At 34.9% G+C, this 19,909-nt stretch overlaps 1 protein-coding gene across 1 annotated transcript in view; it reads right to left on the bottom strand.

Annotated features, from left to right (window-relative positions):
* The window catches only part of LOC114053907 (E3 ubiquitin-protein ligase MIB1), a 144,230-nt gene that overhangs the window by 88,477 nt on the left and 35,844 nt on the right, over positions 1 to 19,909 (bottom strand). The window contains exons 5-9 of the mRNA XM_027877031.1: positions 17,630 to 17,696; positions 8,464 to 8,668; positions 5,784 to 5,967; positions 3,898 to 4,042; positions 2,735 to 2,868 (exon numbers count right to left, since the gene is read on the bottom strand). Of these exons, the coding sequence (XP_027732832.1) occupies positions 2,735 to 2,868; positions 3,898 to 4,042; positions 5,784 to 5,967; positions 8,464 to 8,668; positions 17,630 to 17,696 (735 nt within the window). The remainder of the gene's footprint in view (positions 1 to 2,734; positions 2,869 to 3,897; positions 4,043 to 5,783; positions 5,968 to 8,463; positions 8,669 to 17,629; positions 17,697 to 19,909) is intronic.

Raw genomic sequence — 19,909 nt, 5'->3', positions numbered from 1 at the left:
TTATAAAGCATTTTAACATTTGCAAAACACTTTTACATACACTCCCATCTACTGTAACTACTATTACGTGGAAAATCTGAAATTTTTTAAGGTTAAATAGGTGCTCTACTTGAAAAAATTGGGAACCATGAGTTTGTACCAGACCTGCACAACTTGTGGCCCATAGGCTGCTTGCAGTACACCGAAAGATTTTGGGCAGCCCTCAAAAAACACAGAGAAGAATATCCTCTACACTTTTCACAGGCCACCCAAAATCCTTTGGCGGGCTTCAGGCTGTGCAGGCCTGGATGAGAACTAAAAAGGCAAAATCTGAAAACTACAATTACTTAGTTTCTACGGGCAAGTTTATATTTTTTGCTTTTTTAGAAAAAAGCAGAGTCCTGAATGCCTTATGATGAAAGAATTAAAAGAATTTAAGAGTTTGAAAGGACCTCAGTGGTTCTTCCCCTTAAAAATTTTAGTCCTCTCATTTCTAAAATACATAAAGAACTAGGTCAAATTTATAATACAAGTCATTCCCCAATTGATAAATGGTCAAAGGAAATGAACAGGCAGTTTTCAGAGGAAGAAATTAAAGCTATCTATACTCATATGAAAAAATGCTCTCAATCACTATTGAATAGAGAAATGCAAATCAAAACAACTCTGAGATACACATCACACCTATCAGATTGTCTACCATGACAAAACAGGAAAATGATAAATGTTGGATAAAATGTGGGAAAATTGGAACACTAATGCATTGTTGGTAGAGTTGTGAACTGATCCAACCATTTTGGAGTGCCATTTGGAACTATGCCCAAAGGGCTATAAAAATGTGCATACCCTTTGACCCAGCAATAGCACTTCTAGGGTTGTATCCCAAAGAGACTGTACAAATGGAATGTACAAAAATGTTTACAGTAGCTCTTTTTGTGGCAGCAAAGAATTGGAAATTGAGGGGATGCCCATCAATTTGGGAATGGCTGAAGAAGTTGTAGTATATGAATGTAATGGAATACTATTGTCCTATAAGAAATGATGAGCAAGCAGACTTCAGAAAAGCCTTTCCTGGAAAGACTTATATGGACTGATGCTGAGTGAAGTGAGCAGAACCAGGAGAACATCGTACATAGTAACAGCCACACTGTGTGATGACTAACTTTGATAGACTTAACTCTTCTCAGCAATGCACGGATCTAAGACATATCCAAAAGTCTCATGATGGAAAATGCTATTCACATCCAGAGAAAGAACTATAGAGTTTGAATGCAGATCAAAGCCTATTATTTGCTCTTTTTTTTCTTCTATTTTGTTGTGTTTCTTCTTTCTTGTGGTTCCTGCCATTGGTTCTAATTCTTCTTTACAACATGACTAATGTGAAAATATGTTTAACAGGAATGTATATGTAGAGCCTATATCAGATTGCACACTGTCTTGGGGAGGGAGGCAGGAAAGGAGGGAGAGAAAACTTAAAACTCAAAAGCTTAAGAAAGTGATTGCTGAAAACTAAATTAATTTTTAAAAAAATTTTAGTCCACGGAATTCTATCTATTTTTTCTTTGAATCTTTTGAAATCTGCTTTTCTAAATCCTAGGGTACACATAAGACTATTTCTGGATTTCTTCCCCTCTACCAAAAACTGTAAGAGGCATGTTCAGTTCCTCAAGCGGCCCCCTTTATTTCCACCCTAGCAATCAGTACCACCCTATTAGTGAGAATCAGATGCAGAACAGAATTTCCCATTATTGGTTCCTTCATCTTTTGAAGGATAAAATTTTCATAAAGACAAATCAAGAAATCATAAGCTACTTCACTTTTGGCAGAAAGAAAAAGCCTCAAAAATCCAAATAACTAAAGTCCCCCACCATTACTACTAGATCATGCCTCATTAGGCTAGTGATCTGTTTCCCAAACTCTTCTATTTTATCGTTCTGTCCCTGTCTTCTGTTCTATACTCCAAGGATATAATCACTTTTGATTCTCCCTCCTTAGTTTCATCCAAATGCTCTCCAACATGCTTCTTCTTCCCTTTCTTCACATGGGTGTACCCTCTGAATATACAATATTATACCAATTTTTCTCCCCACCATTTTTACCTATCCTGCTTCTTTTAAATAGGAGCAAGGACACATGTTTGAATAGAAAGAAGAGAGACCTAAGTTGCAGTGACATCTCCTTGATCATAAAGGACCTTATAAAAACAGTTATAGTATAATGCTAACAAGGCCAAAACCTCAAATTTCATCCCTAAATGTCAATTTCATTCACATCCAATGTCAAAGAATTCACCTTTAACTCAAGCTAGTTATTTTGCACACATGGGTTTTTGGTGACAAAAGAGCCTTGAGAGTGTATAGCTTGATTCAGGGAAAATACATATAAAAACAATCTCAAAGCATATGTCCTACTGATGATGAGATAGTAGAGTGATTATATATGCATATATGCCTTATATATGATTTTCCATATATACGTATTATATATGTGAAGTACATACACACACTACTTTCAAAAGAATTTAGCTTGACAGTTTTTCACACAAAATAAGGTGAGAAAGCTTATTATTCCCTTTAAAAAATAGGGGATAATAAGAATAACAAAGTTGTTTCCCATCAAATAAAGGACAACCTAGGTCAAACTTTTATTCTGGAAGAAAAAAACTGATATCAAACTTCTCCATAAGGAAACCGAATCATCTGAAAGTGAAAAGGGTTGTTAAGTTTAGAGACATTTATAAATTACAAATGCTCACATCAACATCTGGTCTCTTTAATAAATCTTCTACTTTAGCAACATCTCCATTAGCAGCAGCTTTAACTAATTCTTCATTAAGGTCCCCAGACTCTTGAGTTTCAAATAGTTTCTTCAAGAGTTGAGATAGCCTCTCTGAAAATACAAAGTACAATTGTGGGTATAGGAAAATGATGGAACTCAGAATTTAAAACATTAGAAGACATGTTTTCCTAGAATTACTAGATTACTTCTAGAATTATTATGTTTCAAACTATTTTCTTTTTTCCTATATTACAAATAATTTATCATATAAGCCATAATTATACGATCTGAAATTATGGTAAACTGTAGAAACCAGTACTATGTGTTTCTTCAAAATCACTGTTTAATGAATTTGGAAACAGATTTGCATAGTAAACACAATTCAAAAATTTGTATTTGTAACAAAGATATTATAAACTGACATACTATTATGGAATTCACATTGAAAAACAAATTTTTTACATTGCTAAAAGACTGGTATTTGAAAAAATGAAAATAATTATCCCAACTTTCACTTTCAAGCACAACAGATTTTATAGTTAGTCCTACTAAAGTCTTGGGAATTCTATGTTCCACAATTATAACAATTCTTTATAATATCACATATTAAGTTTTTGTAAAAATGGTATTTAATCTTTTTTTAGTTGAGACTACAATCCTAAATCCTAATGATATATTTCTAAAGTTACTATCTGCTTTGTTTTAATCAAAATACGGCATAACCAGCTAGAGGGTTACCACTTGCATAAACTATTTTCACAGGCAATCCTCATTCCTGCTAATCTGAACCAAAATAGCATCAGCCACTATAGGTGCTCACCAACAAAAAGCCTGCTACAACCCGGTTCTTATATACAATTACTGAAAAGGAAAGCAAGTAGAGGAAAACTGGAAAGATACCATACACCTTACTGTACTCCCTCTATCTACTTATTATATTTACTTATCACTGCCAGAGGATGATTTGCTCCAACTTGAAGCAAACTATCTAATTAAAACAAGAGAAACAAGAATGGAGAGCACTATAAAATAACACAGTAGGTCATCCAAACTTTTTATGTAACTTATTTATAATTAAAATTATACCTTGTCCTTGAAGACATTTAAAAAATAAACTATATATTTTTTTAAAGTACATACCACCAGATGCATTGCTAATAGCTGATCCTGCTGATGCCACCTTGGAAACAGCTGCAGGATTATATGTCCAAGATGTCCCACAAACTTCTACCTTTAAATCACTGTCTGAATAAATCTGCTGTACACGGCCAACTTTGCCTAAGGTCTTAAAGATATGACAAACAGCCATAAATTTTCACATATAAAATGACTGTTACAAAATTATTTGCTTGTCATATTAATATATTTTTAAATGATACCTGAGTTGAGCTTTTATCTCAAAGAAAAAAAAATGCTAATCTTACTGAAGTAGGTTCTATGTCTGTGAACTAAATAGTACAATGTACTAATATATAAAATTAGTACCTGCAGTTTTATTAACAAATCTCCCTAAAATAAAATCAGAATTATTACTGAATAGTTTCACAAAGAATAAAAACAAAGATTTAACAAAATCATTCAATCTACCATTTTTCATAAAAATCCCCCTTTCATCATACACTGAATTTTTTTTTTTTTAAATAAGACATATTTTTTAAAATAAGACCCCTTCTCCTCCTTACAAGCTACCTGTATATTAGGGCAATTAGCCAAAAAAGAAAAACAAAACCTACAATAAACAACATTCAGATTATACAAATGAGCTCTCTCTTCAAGGACATCATATAAGGCAAGTGTTCAAGCTAATTTATCACAGAAATTAATGTTGTTAAGTAGTTAACGCAAAATATTTAATCTTCAAGTAAAGTTCTAAAGTGAAAATACACGGAAAGGGCAGCAGAAACCTTCTGACAAAATAGATAAATAAAATAACTACTAAAAGCACTAAATCACAATGACTGCAAGCCTTCCGAGGGGAAAGGTCCTGAGAAATCATCATTTTAAGTGTCAATGTTTCTTCACCTCAGAAACCACAACAGTGAGTACATCTGGAGAGATATTAACTACTGTATCAAATCAATAAAATACCAGTGTATGCAACAGTTTTGCCCCATAGCAAAACTCATTTTCAAACCAGAACTTATATTGAAGTTCTAGTACATAGCTGATTTTTAAAATCAAATATTAAGCTTTGGAATCTTGAAAAATTATGGAAAATATTTAAGTGCTGTAGCCTCAAAAGGAAAGAAGCATTATTTTCATAACTCACATTTCTATAGCTCTCAAGGTTTACCAAGTTCTTTCTTCCCAGCACTCCTGTGAAGCAGGTAGTGCAAGCATTTATCCCCATTTTAGGGGGGGAAATGAAGTCCAGAGAGACTAAGTAATTGTTCAAGGGTCACAAAGCAGGGCCTACATCAGGCTTCTGATTTTCCACAACACCTCTCTAGAATGAAAATTTAGAGCATGACAATTTTCACTGTAAATAATGACAAAAAGGATCCCAAAACACAACCTTTCAAAAATAAAATTAATTATATGTGAAGTGCCAATTAATAATGCTTTTCTCAGTGCCTAACTCAGGTTACAGAAAAGTCTATCTTTTCTATTCACTATCTCTGGAGGGATAGAATTTGTAGTCTATGAATTTTAAGTCTAAATCTTGACTCACACTTACAGTAATTGTATGAACATGGCCAAATCACTTAATCTCTCAAAGTTTCAGTTTCCTTTTATGTAAAATGGGAATAAATTTGAGCTATTATTATTGCTAGAAAGTGAAGCAATGGAAGAAATATCTCTGGGAAGGAAATTTAACTTTTCTATATTCCTTATCTTCCCCCCCTTTATTAATTCTTCTTAACTGAAAAAAAAAATTAAAGGCTCAGCTTTCAATAAATAATAGCTCACCCAACTCTGGGAAATTTTACACTGTTGTGGTTTTGAGAATTTATCTGCTTACATATCTAAACGAAATATAAACAAACAAGTTCACCTAATCAAATGTCCCATTTTTATATACTTACAGGAAGCATAGCTTCTGCCCATTCACCATGACCTCTTTGTAGAAGCTTAATTCTTTCTAGATCGTAACAAACCTGAACAAGGTCACCCACTTGAAACTGTGAAGTACCCCCTTCTGCACCCTGTGCAGCATCCCCACTTCGGACAACATTAGCTTTAGTGAGAACAGCTGGATTGAAGGTCCATCTGCAAAATAAAATTAAGTGGCAAATTATATTTACTCATTTTTTAAAAATTCTTCATGTTGAACTATTTTTTACAATGAGTTTGCTAAGGAAAATATTTTTAAATGTCAGCAACAAAGTTGATCTTCAAAATATTTGTAAGATATTTTAATTTTTTAAAAGAAATTGTAATGTTCTTTTAAAATCATTTTATAATCAATTTGTGAGCATACAATCCACTATAATCAGTTCATATATAATTACACAGGGTACACATACACACACATACATAATCAATTTATGATATTTCCTCATCTATAGATTTGTAAGGAACAGGACCACTATTTTAAAGTAAGCTCAAATGAAAGTATACATCTGCCCCCCAAAAAAATAAAAATAGCATAAAGCAATATAATAGGTTACTGAAAACTTTGTCTGGAAAAAAAAATATTCATGATCTGGAAAAGTAATGGTGCCTAACAGCATATAGAAATGGAAATATTAAGGGTTTGGAAAATGAAAAAGCTGTAACTCAATTTTATGGTGATAACGCTTATGTAAGATTAAAAGGAAAGAAAAACCAATCTTTTAGAACATCTTTAACAATCTCATTGAGAAGACTTGTATCACGATATATAACAATTCTTCATTATCCATATTTTAGGAGAGGAAAATGAACATGGATAAGGCAAGAAAAAAATTTTAAATTATAAAATTTAAAATAATTTACATGTAGTATTTAAACTCACAAAATTTGTGGCTTGCACACAAAGTATGTTGACCTCTAAACTCCTCCTGCTTACCGTCAGACTGGGATTTCACTGCAAAGTAAGTTTTACTACAATGTATCCCTCCAAAAAGGGGTGGAGTGGAGAGTCCCTTCTCAAAGTATTTACCTAATTCTTAATTAAGAAAAATCAGAACCAGAAAATAACTCCAGGGTTATTCTATGCTAGTCTCTGCGTAAGGTAAACAATGCCGGAAGCTAACAGCCATGTATGGAGGGAGCACAACAGAATGTAAGAACACTAGATCTATAGTCAGAAGACAGGTTTGACTTGGAGCTTTGCCAGTTACTGAGCAAGTCCATTAGCTTTCTTTCCATACCAAAAAATAATGATAGTATTGCTAACCAGTATATACTTTTGAGCACTGTTTTTGCATTAAATTAAATGATGTATATAACATGATATAAAATTTAAGCAACTATTAATATTGTGCCTACCAATTCTATTTTAAAAATACCTTCAGAAATGGAAATTCCACAACTCCCCTAATTCATTGTCCCTATAATCAATTACATCATTTAACTAGATTCCTTTGCCTACATAAGGAAAAAGAGGAAAACTGGCTAGTGTACTTGAATAACCCTTAATATAATGATAATCCATAGCATAATCAATAATGTGTTGGCCTTAGAGTCAATACACCTCCATTCAAAAAATGACTCTTCCCTGTCGCCAACCCCCACATATACTAGCTATGTTACTCTAGGTATGTCATTAAACCTTTTAGCTTCCATTTACTCACCTACACAATAAAGATAATATCGTTAGTACTTACCTCATGGGGCTGTTGTGAGGATCAAATGACAGAATGTATTTAGAGTACTTCTCAAACCTTAAAGCACTTTTTAAGTGTCTCTTTGTATTACTAATATTATTAATCTCTTTCTATCTTTTTCCATGGAGTTCAGAAAGAAACAGTCCTGGGACAAGTCACTATCTTGCTATTATTCTTTTACTGTTAATGCTCTTCAAACTACTGCATAGGTGGAATAAAATAACTGCTTTTTTTAATGAATAAAAAGCACTGGAAGTGGTTTTATTATTACTGTCATGGTTAAAAAACTTGAGCTCATTTCACGATTTCTTTACAAGGCCTATTTAATCTCTCTCAATACTCTCTTGGTCATTTCTACATCTTCTTAGGGTCATCACACATCTCAAAATGTGACTCTCAAAATCAGATGGTCAACTCTTAGGACCTAACCAAAGCCAAGCAAAACAGAATTATCTTCTAATTCTTGAATATCACCTTCCTATTAACTTTCTAATAATATGCAAATGTAAATAAAAAGGTACAGTATTTCTTATTCAGGGGCAGTATTCTATGATACATTACAACTTCTAGCACTTTCTCTGCTTCATTTGTTCCAGGTCAGTCTTACAAAATCTTTTTTCCCTAGGGATAGAAAGAGAGATTAGACCTGTAATTTCATTGGCATAAGGAAACTTCCTCTACCAATGTAGGTCAGCACCATCTTTGTAATGTATAATATTAGAGAGCTGCCTAGGGTGCGTAAAGGTTAAAGAGCCTGCCCAAGGTCACAGTGAGAGGCAGGATTTCCTTATGTTTTATTTCTCCTCCTAAAGTGGAATACTTTCAGTTTTTCTCTATTAAGTTAAATTCTACTTGGTCTCCACATTAAAAAGCTTTTTAGTTACATTCATTTTATTTTCTAACTTTTATGTACACATCCTAAGTGTGTTACTATCTAAAATTGAGTATCACCAACCTATTGCCACTCGGGTACTGTACTACAATGTCATGATCTTCATCAATGCCACAAACTGTTCCAGTTGTAGTTAAAGTCTCAAACATGCCATCAGTCCATCCTCCATGCCCATGTTGCAAAGACTGTACAATTTCTAGATCAAGATCTATGTTTACTAGGTCACCAATCTGTAGTCCACCAGGATTCCGGTTACCATTCTGCTCACCTGTAATTGGGGGGGAAAAGGGAACAGTCATAGGAAGGACCACTGGATTATAACAAGCATAGTTACCGTGATTCCGTAGAGCAAATACTCTAGCTGCTATCTCCACTGAAAGGGTTTTTGTCTTGTATTTTCAGAAGTACAGACTCAAAATGAGTTCAGATAAAATATGAGATTCTTGAATCAAACATTTAATTTTCCTGTTTTTCAAAGAAGTCAAGTAAATCATGTTTTTGCCTTTTGTGATTCACTAAAACCTTTTATACTAGAGAGAGGAAAAAAAAAGTTCACTACCTAAATTTACACATTACACAAGCTACTCTATATTGACAAAATGAAATAACTAGATGACTATAGGGTAATGAGTTAAAATATAGTTAACTGGAAGTAATTCACTTAATGGAATCTGTTCTACTGATTAGTTGTGGGGTTTTCTTTTTTTTGCTTTTCTTTCCCAAGAAATAGTGTACCCAAATTTTAAAACAAAAACAAAAATGTTCCTGCAAAAATTTAAGTCCATGTTTTACTACAAAGTTCAAATGAGCTAACTTTTTAAAGAAATCTTAACAATGAATTCTTTTCATGATTAATTGCTGACTTGGTAAATTTCTTTTGCATCATTATTAAAAGTAACTAGATTGAAATGAGTTTAATTCAGTTCAATTCAAACATTTATTAAGTGCCCTGTAAGAAGCTGTTCCCGGTACCAGGGATACAAAGACATAAACAAAAACAATCCCAACCCTTAATAACCTTACATTTTACTCAGGAGACGCAGTGAACACGTATACAGATAAATAAATATACAAGGTAATTTAAAGACAGAGAGCATTTACAACTGGGAGAACTAGGAAAGGTCCCATAAAGGAGATGGCACCCAAGCTGCATCTTAAAGGAATCTAGGGATTGCAAGAGGTGAACACTGAGTGCTTAACTTGTTCAATGGCACATAGATGAGAGTTAAATGTTAGCAAAAGCTAACGGAATACTTTGACCGGAATGAAGAAACACATAAGGAAGAAAACATGAAATAAGTAACATGAAAGGTTGAGTGCCAAATTATGAAGGGCCTTCAGTAATGACTTGGTATTTTTTAATATCATAGGAAACCACTGAAGTATCATCAGAGTAGTGTTTTAGGAACAATAATTTGGCACTGTGAAGAATAGATTAGAGACATGAAGGTCAACAAAAATTATTTTAAGCACTCCCCTAAAACACAGAACTATTAAGATGAGTCTACCACATAAACAGCTACCAAAAAACCTGGTTAAGAATATGGCCTAACACTCTGACATTTGTAACACTAATTGACCATTAACTTATTTATGTAATCTGAGTCCCAAAATCCACATGTAAGGGACTCCTGCCTCACTGGTAGAGGTCAATCAATTCCCCCTGTGTGAGAAGCAAGCAAAGTTAGTAAGAACATGAGCGAGGAAAGCTATGCTTCCTTCAGACATTCTTTGAGACTCTCTTCAAGTCACTTCAGGCACTTCTGGCTTCCAGCTTTTGAGATAGAAGATGGAAGATGCCAACTCCACTACAGGCTGCTGAAGAAGAAGATTCTGTAGCAAGTAATTGTAGTTTGCTACAATTGAAAGTTTGGGAAATTTCCTCTTGGGTGAAATCTAGTACTGTATCTCTAGATAAGCTGAGTTACCTTGCTCCCAATGAGAGAGCTCCTTCACCCTGTATTGCCTGTTACACATTTTTCTATGTATACTTTCTCCGGTTTCTGTTTTGCTGTCAACTTGGATAAATGGATTTCTTTGCTATCTGGTATATGTATTCATTGAGGAACTAGTATTTGGTGGGAAAGGGGTCAAACCTTGGATATAAAGCTTTGGTCCTCCTTTCACCCATTAAGAAAGAGCTATCATAAGTTTAGCAGCTGGCTCCAATCTCCCATTTCTCTTGACAGGTATTAAATTCTCCCTAAATGAGGCACATGATACCCCTATTCTACACATGAGGGGACTCATTCATTTAATTTATAATTACATACACAAGGCCTAGTAAGGAAAACCAAAGCCACAAGAAAAAAAATATATCAAAATAATCAGGCGTATTGTCACATCAGGATACTCTCAGGATGAAACCAATGCTGTTTCACAATAATACTGTTCCTAAATTAAAATCAAATTCTACCACAGTCTTAAAGAATTTGTGACTAGAAGGAGAGATCTAGGCTAACACTTTTATTTTATAAGAAAACACAACAACCAAAAACAAACAAACAACAAAAAACACACCTCACTGTAACATATATCCTAAGCACCCACCAATTCATCATATTAGGTAGAAGATATGACAATAGGTATAAAAAAATTTTTTAAATCAAACACTATGAACTAAATTACCTATGCAAATGGAAAAGAACTATATCAGTACAGAAATAGAAATCTAGGATCTTATTATGAAAGTTCTATTATGATCTACAAGTCAAAGCAGTTACTTTATAATGCAAACTTTTTATGAAGACTTTAATTTATGGTATTGTATGTTGATTTACATCTGTTCCCAAGCAAGCTTCCTAATTAAGTGCTTCTAGTTACTGGCTACTTTCCTACAAGGGACAGTGTTTGTACCCTGAAACCCTCAAAAGTGCAAAAAAGACAGAAGCCTAGGGCCTAAGGGTAGAGAGAGCCTATCAAGGCAAGAAAAACATAAGGTAAGCATCTTCATTGCTTGCATATACCCTCTCCACTGGGGATACTACTAGCCTAATTGTTTAGTGTTTAATCATAACCCTAGGCCAACACAAGTGCTACAAATAGAAAGATTTACTGTACTGTAAATAATAAAGGGAATAGGAAGGCTCTGACTGGGAAAAGCAGGCCAGGTATGAGGGACAAACAAAAGGTTAGAATGCTGAACATTAAGTCAGAGTCGTTAGGAGTTTTTTGTTGTTGTTACTGTTACTGTGTTAAACAAGTATTTTATTGATTTGTTTTCTTTAATGCACATCACTGTCATTTCCTAATGATGCTCCCTCTCCTTGATGCCATAAAATTCTCCCATGCAACTTATAACTAAGAAAAACAAACCAAATCATTGGCCATGTCCGACAACATACACCTATGAAATGTCTTTGATATACTAACAGAAAATGTGAATCAACGATAAACTGTAAAGTCAACAAGCACTTTCTATGTGTAACACATTGTGCACTGGATGGAATGAAGAGCATAACGCTCTAAGATGGGAAAACAGGAAGAAAAACTATATCCAAAATGTTCCCCACAATTTTTATTGACAAATTCATTCACTACCATTACTCCAATCATCCTCTTCATATAGATAACTTCTAAATATTTACAACCAACACGAACTTTCTCCCAAGCTTCAGACCCCTATCTCCAATTGCTTACTGGTCGTTTCCACCTGGGTTTCCCATTAGCACCTCAGATTAAACTTTCATTTCTCCCAAAACCTGTTCCACTCCTAACTTCCCTGTTTGGATTTTTTTTTTCTTTTTTGGCTTTTTGGTGAGGCAACTGGGGTAAATTACTGGGCTGGGGTCACACAGCTAGTAAGCGTCAAGTGTCTGAGGCTGGATTTGAGCTCAGGTCCTCCTGACTCCAAGGCTGCCGTTCTAACCACTGAGCCACCTAGTTGCCCTTTCTGTTTGTATTTCTGACACCACCACTGACTTACCACATTCAAAATATCTGGTGTAGGCTTTTGCACTTTGTCCTCTGCCTAACCTCTTCTGAGATGTGAAGCTTTGGACAAGTTACCTCCTCACTTCTGGGAACTTTAGGTTCATCACTGAGTAAGTCAGATTAGATGCTCCAGAATGAAGGGACAAATGTGTTAGTCTATTCAATTCTATAACACCTCTCTCATTCTCTCTCTGTCCCCTTCTCTCTATTCCCACCAGCACCACCTTAGTACAAGCTCTCATTACCAAACTCTAGGACTTTTACAAAAATATCCCAAAATAGCAATCCACTCCTCTGTGCTTTCCCCTCCCCTCAAATACACCTTGATTCAGTTGTAAAAGTAATTTTCCCACCATCTTAAACTCCTTGACTCAACTCCACTGTCTCTGTCATGCCTCCATCTTCACCTCCTTTTTTTTTTCCAGCTTCTTATTGTTGTGTTGCGTTCTTCCATTAGATTATAAACTCCTCGAAGGCCAGCACTATCTTTCTTTTTCATACTTCTATCGCCAACACTTAGCATTATGTCTGGCACATACAGATCTGATATAGAGATCTGCTAATACCACTCTTTCATGCTAAAGCTTTAAATGTGTGACAAATAAGGACTTTGCAGAGAACAGACTGATGGCTTAGAAAGCTGTTACTGATAGTGAAAGTTCTTGCATCCAACAAGTCTCTCTCTCAGTCTTTCCATATTGTACAAAAAAGGAAGCTAGGACAGCTAGGGGGCACCATAGTGCATAGAGCACCTGGCCTGGAGTCAGGAACACCCACCTTCATGAGTTCAAATGCAGCCTCACACACTTGCTAGTTGTGTGACCCTGGATAAGTCACTTAACCTTGTTTGCCTCAGTTTCCTCATCTGTAAAATGAGCTGGAAAAGGAAATGGCAAACCACTCCAGTATCTTTGCCAAGAAAATCCAAATGGAGTCATAAAAGAATCAGGTACAACCAAAAAAACAACTAACAAGAAGCACTGATTCTGGAAAAGGTATGTGTCAATTGGCTCCCCTATGGCCTATCTCACCATTCCTATTACTTTCCAGACCAAAACACCCTTCCCTGGCCACCTCTTCCCTATCTCTCTCTACTGGAGTACAGAGACGGCCTCAATTCAAGATTTGTATTTCCAGGGCTTTACCACATAGCAAGCACTTACAAAAAGTTATCCATCCAATCATTCAGAGACTAGTCAAGTATCAGCTAGCACCCCTGCTAGACTGTGAGTATCTCCAGATGTCAGGAGACATCACTGAAATCTTCATTTTCTGTATCTTTCTCAGTCCAACCTGGCACCATGTATGCCCACAGTAACACATAATAATGCTTACTCATGAAGTGGTAAAAAGAATAGCAGTCTAGGGATGAGGAGACAAATAGCTTGCTTTTGAAGATCCTCAACAATGTAACAACATCCTATCTTTAAGCTTTATGTAACATTGTCTTCTTCCACATCTGCTATGGACTATTTGATGTCCCCTGTAAATGCTCATCTGTGCTTTTGCTAAAACACTCCCTCCCCTAAACTTCACTTCCTGAAACTTCACTTTAAAGCCCAACTCAAATGCTACTGCCTCAATGAAGCCTTCCTGATATCTCGTCCTGCTCCCACTAGACTCTCTGCCTTAGTAACAATTCTTTCCACCCCAGCCCTCTAAAAGCACTTGGATTACCAATCTCCTATGTGCTTCTACAGCATCTTCTATTACAAGTATCTGTACATGTGTCAAACTCCTCTCATAGATGTTAAGCTCAAGGAAGACAGAGACAGTCATTTATTTTATGACTTCATCTCCTCCATCATCTCCAACAGCACCCCTGCAATGCAGCAAGTTCTTCAAGTTTTTGGAAGTTGAAGGTGAAAGCGGAAATCCAGAGATCCTTTAAAAGGCCTGTATCGGAGCAGCTAGGTGGCACAGTGGATAAAGCACCGACCCTGGAGTCAGGAGGACCCAAGTTCAAATCCGGTCTCAGACACATAACACTTACTAGCTGTGCAACTCTGGGCAAGTCACATAACTCCAACTGCTTCACCAAAAAAAAAAAAAGGCCTGTATCACAGGCTGGGAAAAAGACATACAAAGACCTGGGGTGAGCCTAAAAGCACTGTAGGCAACGGCTTGACCCAATACCGGAAGGCATAAAGAGGGCAGTTTTATTTATCAGAAGAACTATAACCATAAATGCCAGAGTCTAAAGAAAGAACTCATAGATTAAATGGGAATGACAATATGAAACACCTAGAAGAAAAAACTATCACTTGAAATCTTTGACCTACTACAGAAGCAGCTATAGGATTCAGTGACTTCCCCCTTGGTAGAACTAAAGTATAACCCAACTCCGACAAATGTGGAGGATGAAATTTCCTTACACTTCAATAACGTTTAGTAAATAACTTGCATGTGCTAGAGGTTATAGACAAGAAGATAGTTCTGATGTTTCAAAAGAAGCCAGAAAAATGGACAAAAAGGCATGGACCTACAACCATAGTAACTGAAAAGGAAAAAAATCCCAGAATGTTATTCTTCTTCACTGCTACTATCCAAGATTACAAATCAGAGATAAAAGGAGATTCTGTGTCCCATTTCATCACAGATAGAGTCAATAAAAAATGCATGATCACTACTTTTACATTATTTTTGATCCCCAAGTATAATCATTAATGTTTCTAACCTTTCTAAAAAAAAAACAACTATTTTGCTTTAAATATGTGATTTTTAAAGGTCTCCCCTTTTTTGAAAAAATTAGGTCCCAAGATCACAGATTTAGAGCTCGTTATTAGGGACCTCAGAAGCCTTTGGGTCCAACCTCACCTTAAAGCCGGAGAAACTGAGGCAGAAAATTGCTAATAACTTGGTAATAAAATTGTTAATAACTAGGATCAAAAAGCAAATAAGTAATTCATGACTCAGGATGTGAACCCAAGTCTTTTTGCCTCCAAGTCTAACGCCCTATCCGCTACACCATGATGCCAATAAAATAAGAAATGTACTCTAATTTGCACAAGAGATGTGTTCCTAGAAAATCAACATTAAAATAGTTTAAGTGATTTTTATTGCTTATATCAACTTAAATAAAACTACATTTACCACCTTAACTAAAGTATTCAGGACCATTGACTTTATTTACCTACCCTACCTGTAAATTATTTCCCTTCTGTGAAACCTAGAATCTTGGAAGATGTCTTTTATATATAGTAACAGTACTATTAGCACCATGCAAGGTAATCAGTGTACACAGTTACCAAATCTTAAAAAACTGATTCCATGAATATGACACAATTAGAAAGGCACTGATCAAAAATGTACTAAATTGAAAAATGAAATTCTTGAATTTAAGGACCTAATGAGTTAAAATATTGGACAAAACATTGGCTCATGTGAAAGGATAATGAAAATTGTCGTGGGGCATATCACTAGGCAAGCTATTAAATCCAATAATGTTGCCAGTTACAAAAAACTTGATAGCAAACAATCTTTTTTCCTGTTGTTTGTAATGTGACTGAATTTATAACATCTTCTATTTCCAAGTATATTTTATTCAAAACAACCTTATGTTATATGAAACCACTTGTAGTAGGCTCTTTAAGAAATTATTTGCAAATAGTTTACTTCTACGGTTCTGCCTACGGTGTGTTTCCTGGAAGTAAAGGAATATAAAAGAAAAAGCCACTACAAAACAACTGAAAGCACATTTTAGAAAAAGCTATATAATTCATATGAGACCACTAACTATATTTATCTATTTAACATGTTGACTTTTCTGTATGGGTAATGCCTGTATGGTCCTAATGCCTTAGGACTATAAATGGTCTTTGCTGCTAATAAATACGAGACTACTTATAAGACCAAATTATGAGACATCTCAGAAACCAATTACATGGATCACTTTCAGTAGCATAACTGGGGTACACAGTACCAAAAAATAACCTGAAGACAAGCATCATACACATACTGCCAGGAGCAGGGCAGAATAACAGAAAAGAATACTAGCCTTGAAAACCAGGAGGGACTAACTTTGAATATTGACACAGACAATGATACTTTGTGTTACCATGGACAAGTCATTTAACATCTCTGAACCTCAATTTCTTATGTAAAATGAGGATAAAAATACATGCATTATTTACCTTACAAGTGTTATGAGCATGAAAAGAGGTAACATACAAAAAGTGTTTTGTAAACCTTAAAGCACTGTATGAGGACTAGTTAATATGCTTATCATTGTCTATGAAGCCCAAAAGGACATAATTTGTATTTTTCTTTCAGCTTGCCTCGGGGGTAAAGAGACCACACAAGCAAGTTTGAGAGCCAAAGAGCCTAGTGAGGATCTTAACCAGGTAGACAGCATAAGCACAACGCCAAAAGTTCTCTTCGAAAAAAATACCTTTTAGAGACAAGTATCTTCAAAAGAGTTTGAAAAGAAATTTAGAGAGCCAAACGGACAGCACTAAGAACAGCTATGGGATTTTAGCAAAATGTGAAATCATAGAGGATAGGATTTTACAAAACTGATTTCAAGTAAAGAAATTTACAGGCAAAAGGCTAATATGATCTGCAAATTTTGTGCCTAGGCACAACTTGCATGAATAAACAAATCAGTAAAAACCTAAGTTAGTTTCTCTATGACAGATGGTGGTTAAGTGTTACACAGTATCTTAGTTTGGGCTGTTTTGTTGCTTTAGGAGCAGAGAGAACAATTTTATAAGAATGTAATGGAATTCTCCTAACAGTCAAATTTTAAGTGTTAAGTAAAGACTTATATTATAAATTTTTTTCAATCCAACAATCATTTATGAACCACCAATTTTGTACAAGGTTCTGTGCTAGGTATAAAGAAACATTAAAAAAATACCCTCTGCAATCAAAAAACCTATATACTGTAAGAGCGACTAATCTGGATCCCTACTACCTGATGACCATATACAGTTCCATCCCCCCATTGATTATGTTACCTCCAATTTTAGGAGTCCAAGCACCCCAGTTCTATTAAACTACTCAGCAGTCAGATTAGTATTTTATACAATGTTTAAAAAAAAAACCACAAGTTTTTCAGAAAATTATTTTAGCCCATGAAAAACATGTGAATTGTTTAGAAATGAAAAGGTGTATCCCTTTGGGTCAAAATTAGTAAGCAGGAAAAAATGGCCAATAAGGCATTTTACAAAACAGTGATTTTCCCAATCAACCTCCAAAGGTAATAACTGTCAGCCTAATAAACCTTAAAACTTAGTCAAATTTTTTATGAAACCAGACCAATTATTCAATAAATTGCTGTCATCTGCTAACTTACCTAGCACAGGGCAGTGGTCTCTGTAGAAAGAGCCTCCTTTAGCATCCTGGACACACTTCAAGTCAGACTAAAGGCAAGAAATCAAATGCATATATGAGAGATTTCAACAATATCTGAAACTAGAAGAAATGTGGGCAACTCAAAACTTATGTTAAAAGGAATCCTAGAGTAACTCTGGATTCATAGTGGTCATACTTTAACATGCTTTCAAAATCACATGTTGTGACATCTAAAGAACCTTTTAGCTCTAAATCAATGATCACCTGATTATTAAATACATTTAGGAATACATGGAATGATACCTTGTTTACTTTCTCAGCTTCATCTAAAGCCCCAAACCAAGAAATTAAAAAAACTTGTCAAATTGCCAAAACAATTCCAAATTAACTACTGGATTAAATAATTTTTAAATAGGTTGTTCAAAAGTCTCAAGATTTTCTGTCTTTTTTTTAAATAAGTACTGTCATTATGTTAATATATTTTAGTTGAACTGTCAGCATCACATTTAGTTCATTATAGATCATCCTAAAAGATGAACTATAACATTATTTAATATTTCAAAAATCCATTTTTATTTCCTTCAGGCAAAGAATTGATTGGAAGAAGCATTTAACAAGGAAACGATATTAAGGAAATAAAGTAGCAGCATCTGCACTCTCAGCATGAAAAAATACCACTTCCAAAAATGTGTGTCATAAATGATCATTCTACTGAACATTCATCATATACATGTGTGTATACATATATGCAGAGATAAGTTTATTCCACAAGAGTTTTCCAATTTAAAGAAAAAAGGAAAATTACTCTAAGTATATAATGATGCAATATATTTATCTAAAGTTTTGTTTTTGAACCACATCTATAAATCTATATAACCCCCACACCCATACATACTCACATATATGCACATGCCCACACACATATACACAATCTCATTTCAGCTTCAAAAAAACCTTGTGAGGCAGACAAGGTAGATATTACCAAGAAATGCCTATTTTTTTTTATTTGTTTTTGTTTTGTGAGGCAATTGTGAGTTAAGTGACTTGCCCAGGCTCACACAGCTAGTAAGTGTCAAGTGTCTGGTCTGAGACCGGATTTGAACACTCAGGTCCTCCTGACTCCAGGGCTGGTGCTCTATCCACTGCCCCAACTAGCTGCCCCCAGAAATGCCTATTTTTGAGATGAGGAAACCTGGTTTAACAAAATTAAGTGATCTACTTGAGGTCACACATCTAATAAATAATAAAATCACTAGTACCTATATTTCATAACTCCTAGTTTGAATCTTTTTACTATACTTATCTAACCTCTAATGTCACCTAGTTATTTCCCCTCACTTCTTAATAACACAATTACTTCAAGCACCATCCAATTTAACATTTTTAAGAAAGGACATTTAAACTAGAAAAAAAAGGGAGGGGCAAAAAACATTCATCTTAAAGATTATTACGGATTTTTAAAAATATTGTTGTCTAACTGAATCGCAAAGAGAAAATGAACAATTTTCCTTGAGAGTATTGACAAGCCTCAGATTTACACTTATCCTACTGAGCAGGAAAGAGTTTCTGATCCCTTACATCCTCCGTGCCACAGCCAGTAACAACTTATCCAATAGTTGGTTTCTTTGGTGCTTTATCAGACTATTGCAGTTTCTAAATGAAAAGGGAACTAGTTTTTCTTCCAGTCAAGGGCATCATGAAAGGAAAATTAGTAGAGGAATAGGTTCTATACACCCCCATGCTTTCCTTAATTTTCTCCTCAGTTATCCAACATCTTTCTCAGTATAGTAATTTCGGATGATCAATACAATATTTGCCTAAACAACAATAACAAAAAAAAATCCTTTATTTTGAAAATGATTTCACTTCTAACATATAATAGACTTGTTTCTGTAGAGAATCTTTCTATACCACAGTCTCTTAATACTACTGTCCTTAGTATTCACAGTTCTTTGTTTTACTGACCTCCTCAACTAGGTCCTTCTGATATTTAAGCAATCTAAGTGACCTTGGATGATGTTCAACATAAAACCAATACAATTAGCATTTATTAAGCTTCTCTAATGTGTAAGGATGAGGATACAAAAACAAAAACGAATGGTCACTGAATTCTGAGCTTACATTCTACTGGAAGACATACACAAGCAAACAGGTGAGAAATTATGAAGTAATTTAAGGAGAGCAAGAATACAAACTACTAGAGGGATCAGAAAAGGCTTCGGGTAGAAGGTGGTCACACACACACACACACACACACACACACACACACACACACACACAC

Source organism: Vombatus ursinus, unplaced genomic scaffold (assembly GCF_900497805.2).
Source record: "Vombatus ursinus unplaced genomic scaffold, bare-nosed wombat genome assembly UNPS02014812.1, whole genome shotgun sequence".
Taxonomy (NCBI): domain Eukaryota; kingdom Metazoa; phylum Chordata; class Mammalia; order Diprotodontia; family Vombatidae; genus Vombatus; species Vombatus ursinus.
Note: the sequence above shows the minus strand (reverse complement) of the source record. Positions and strands in the feature narration are given on the sequence as shown.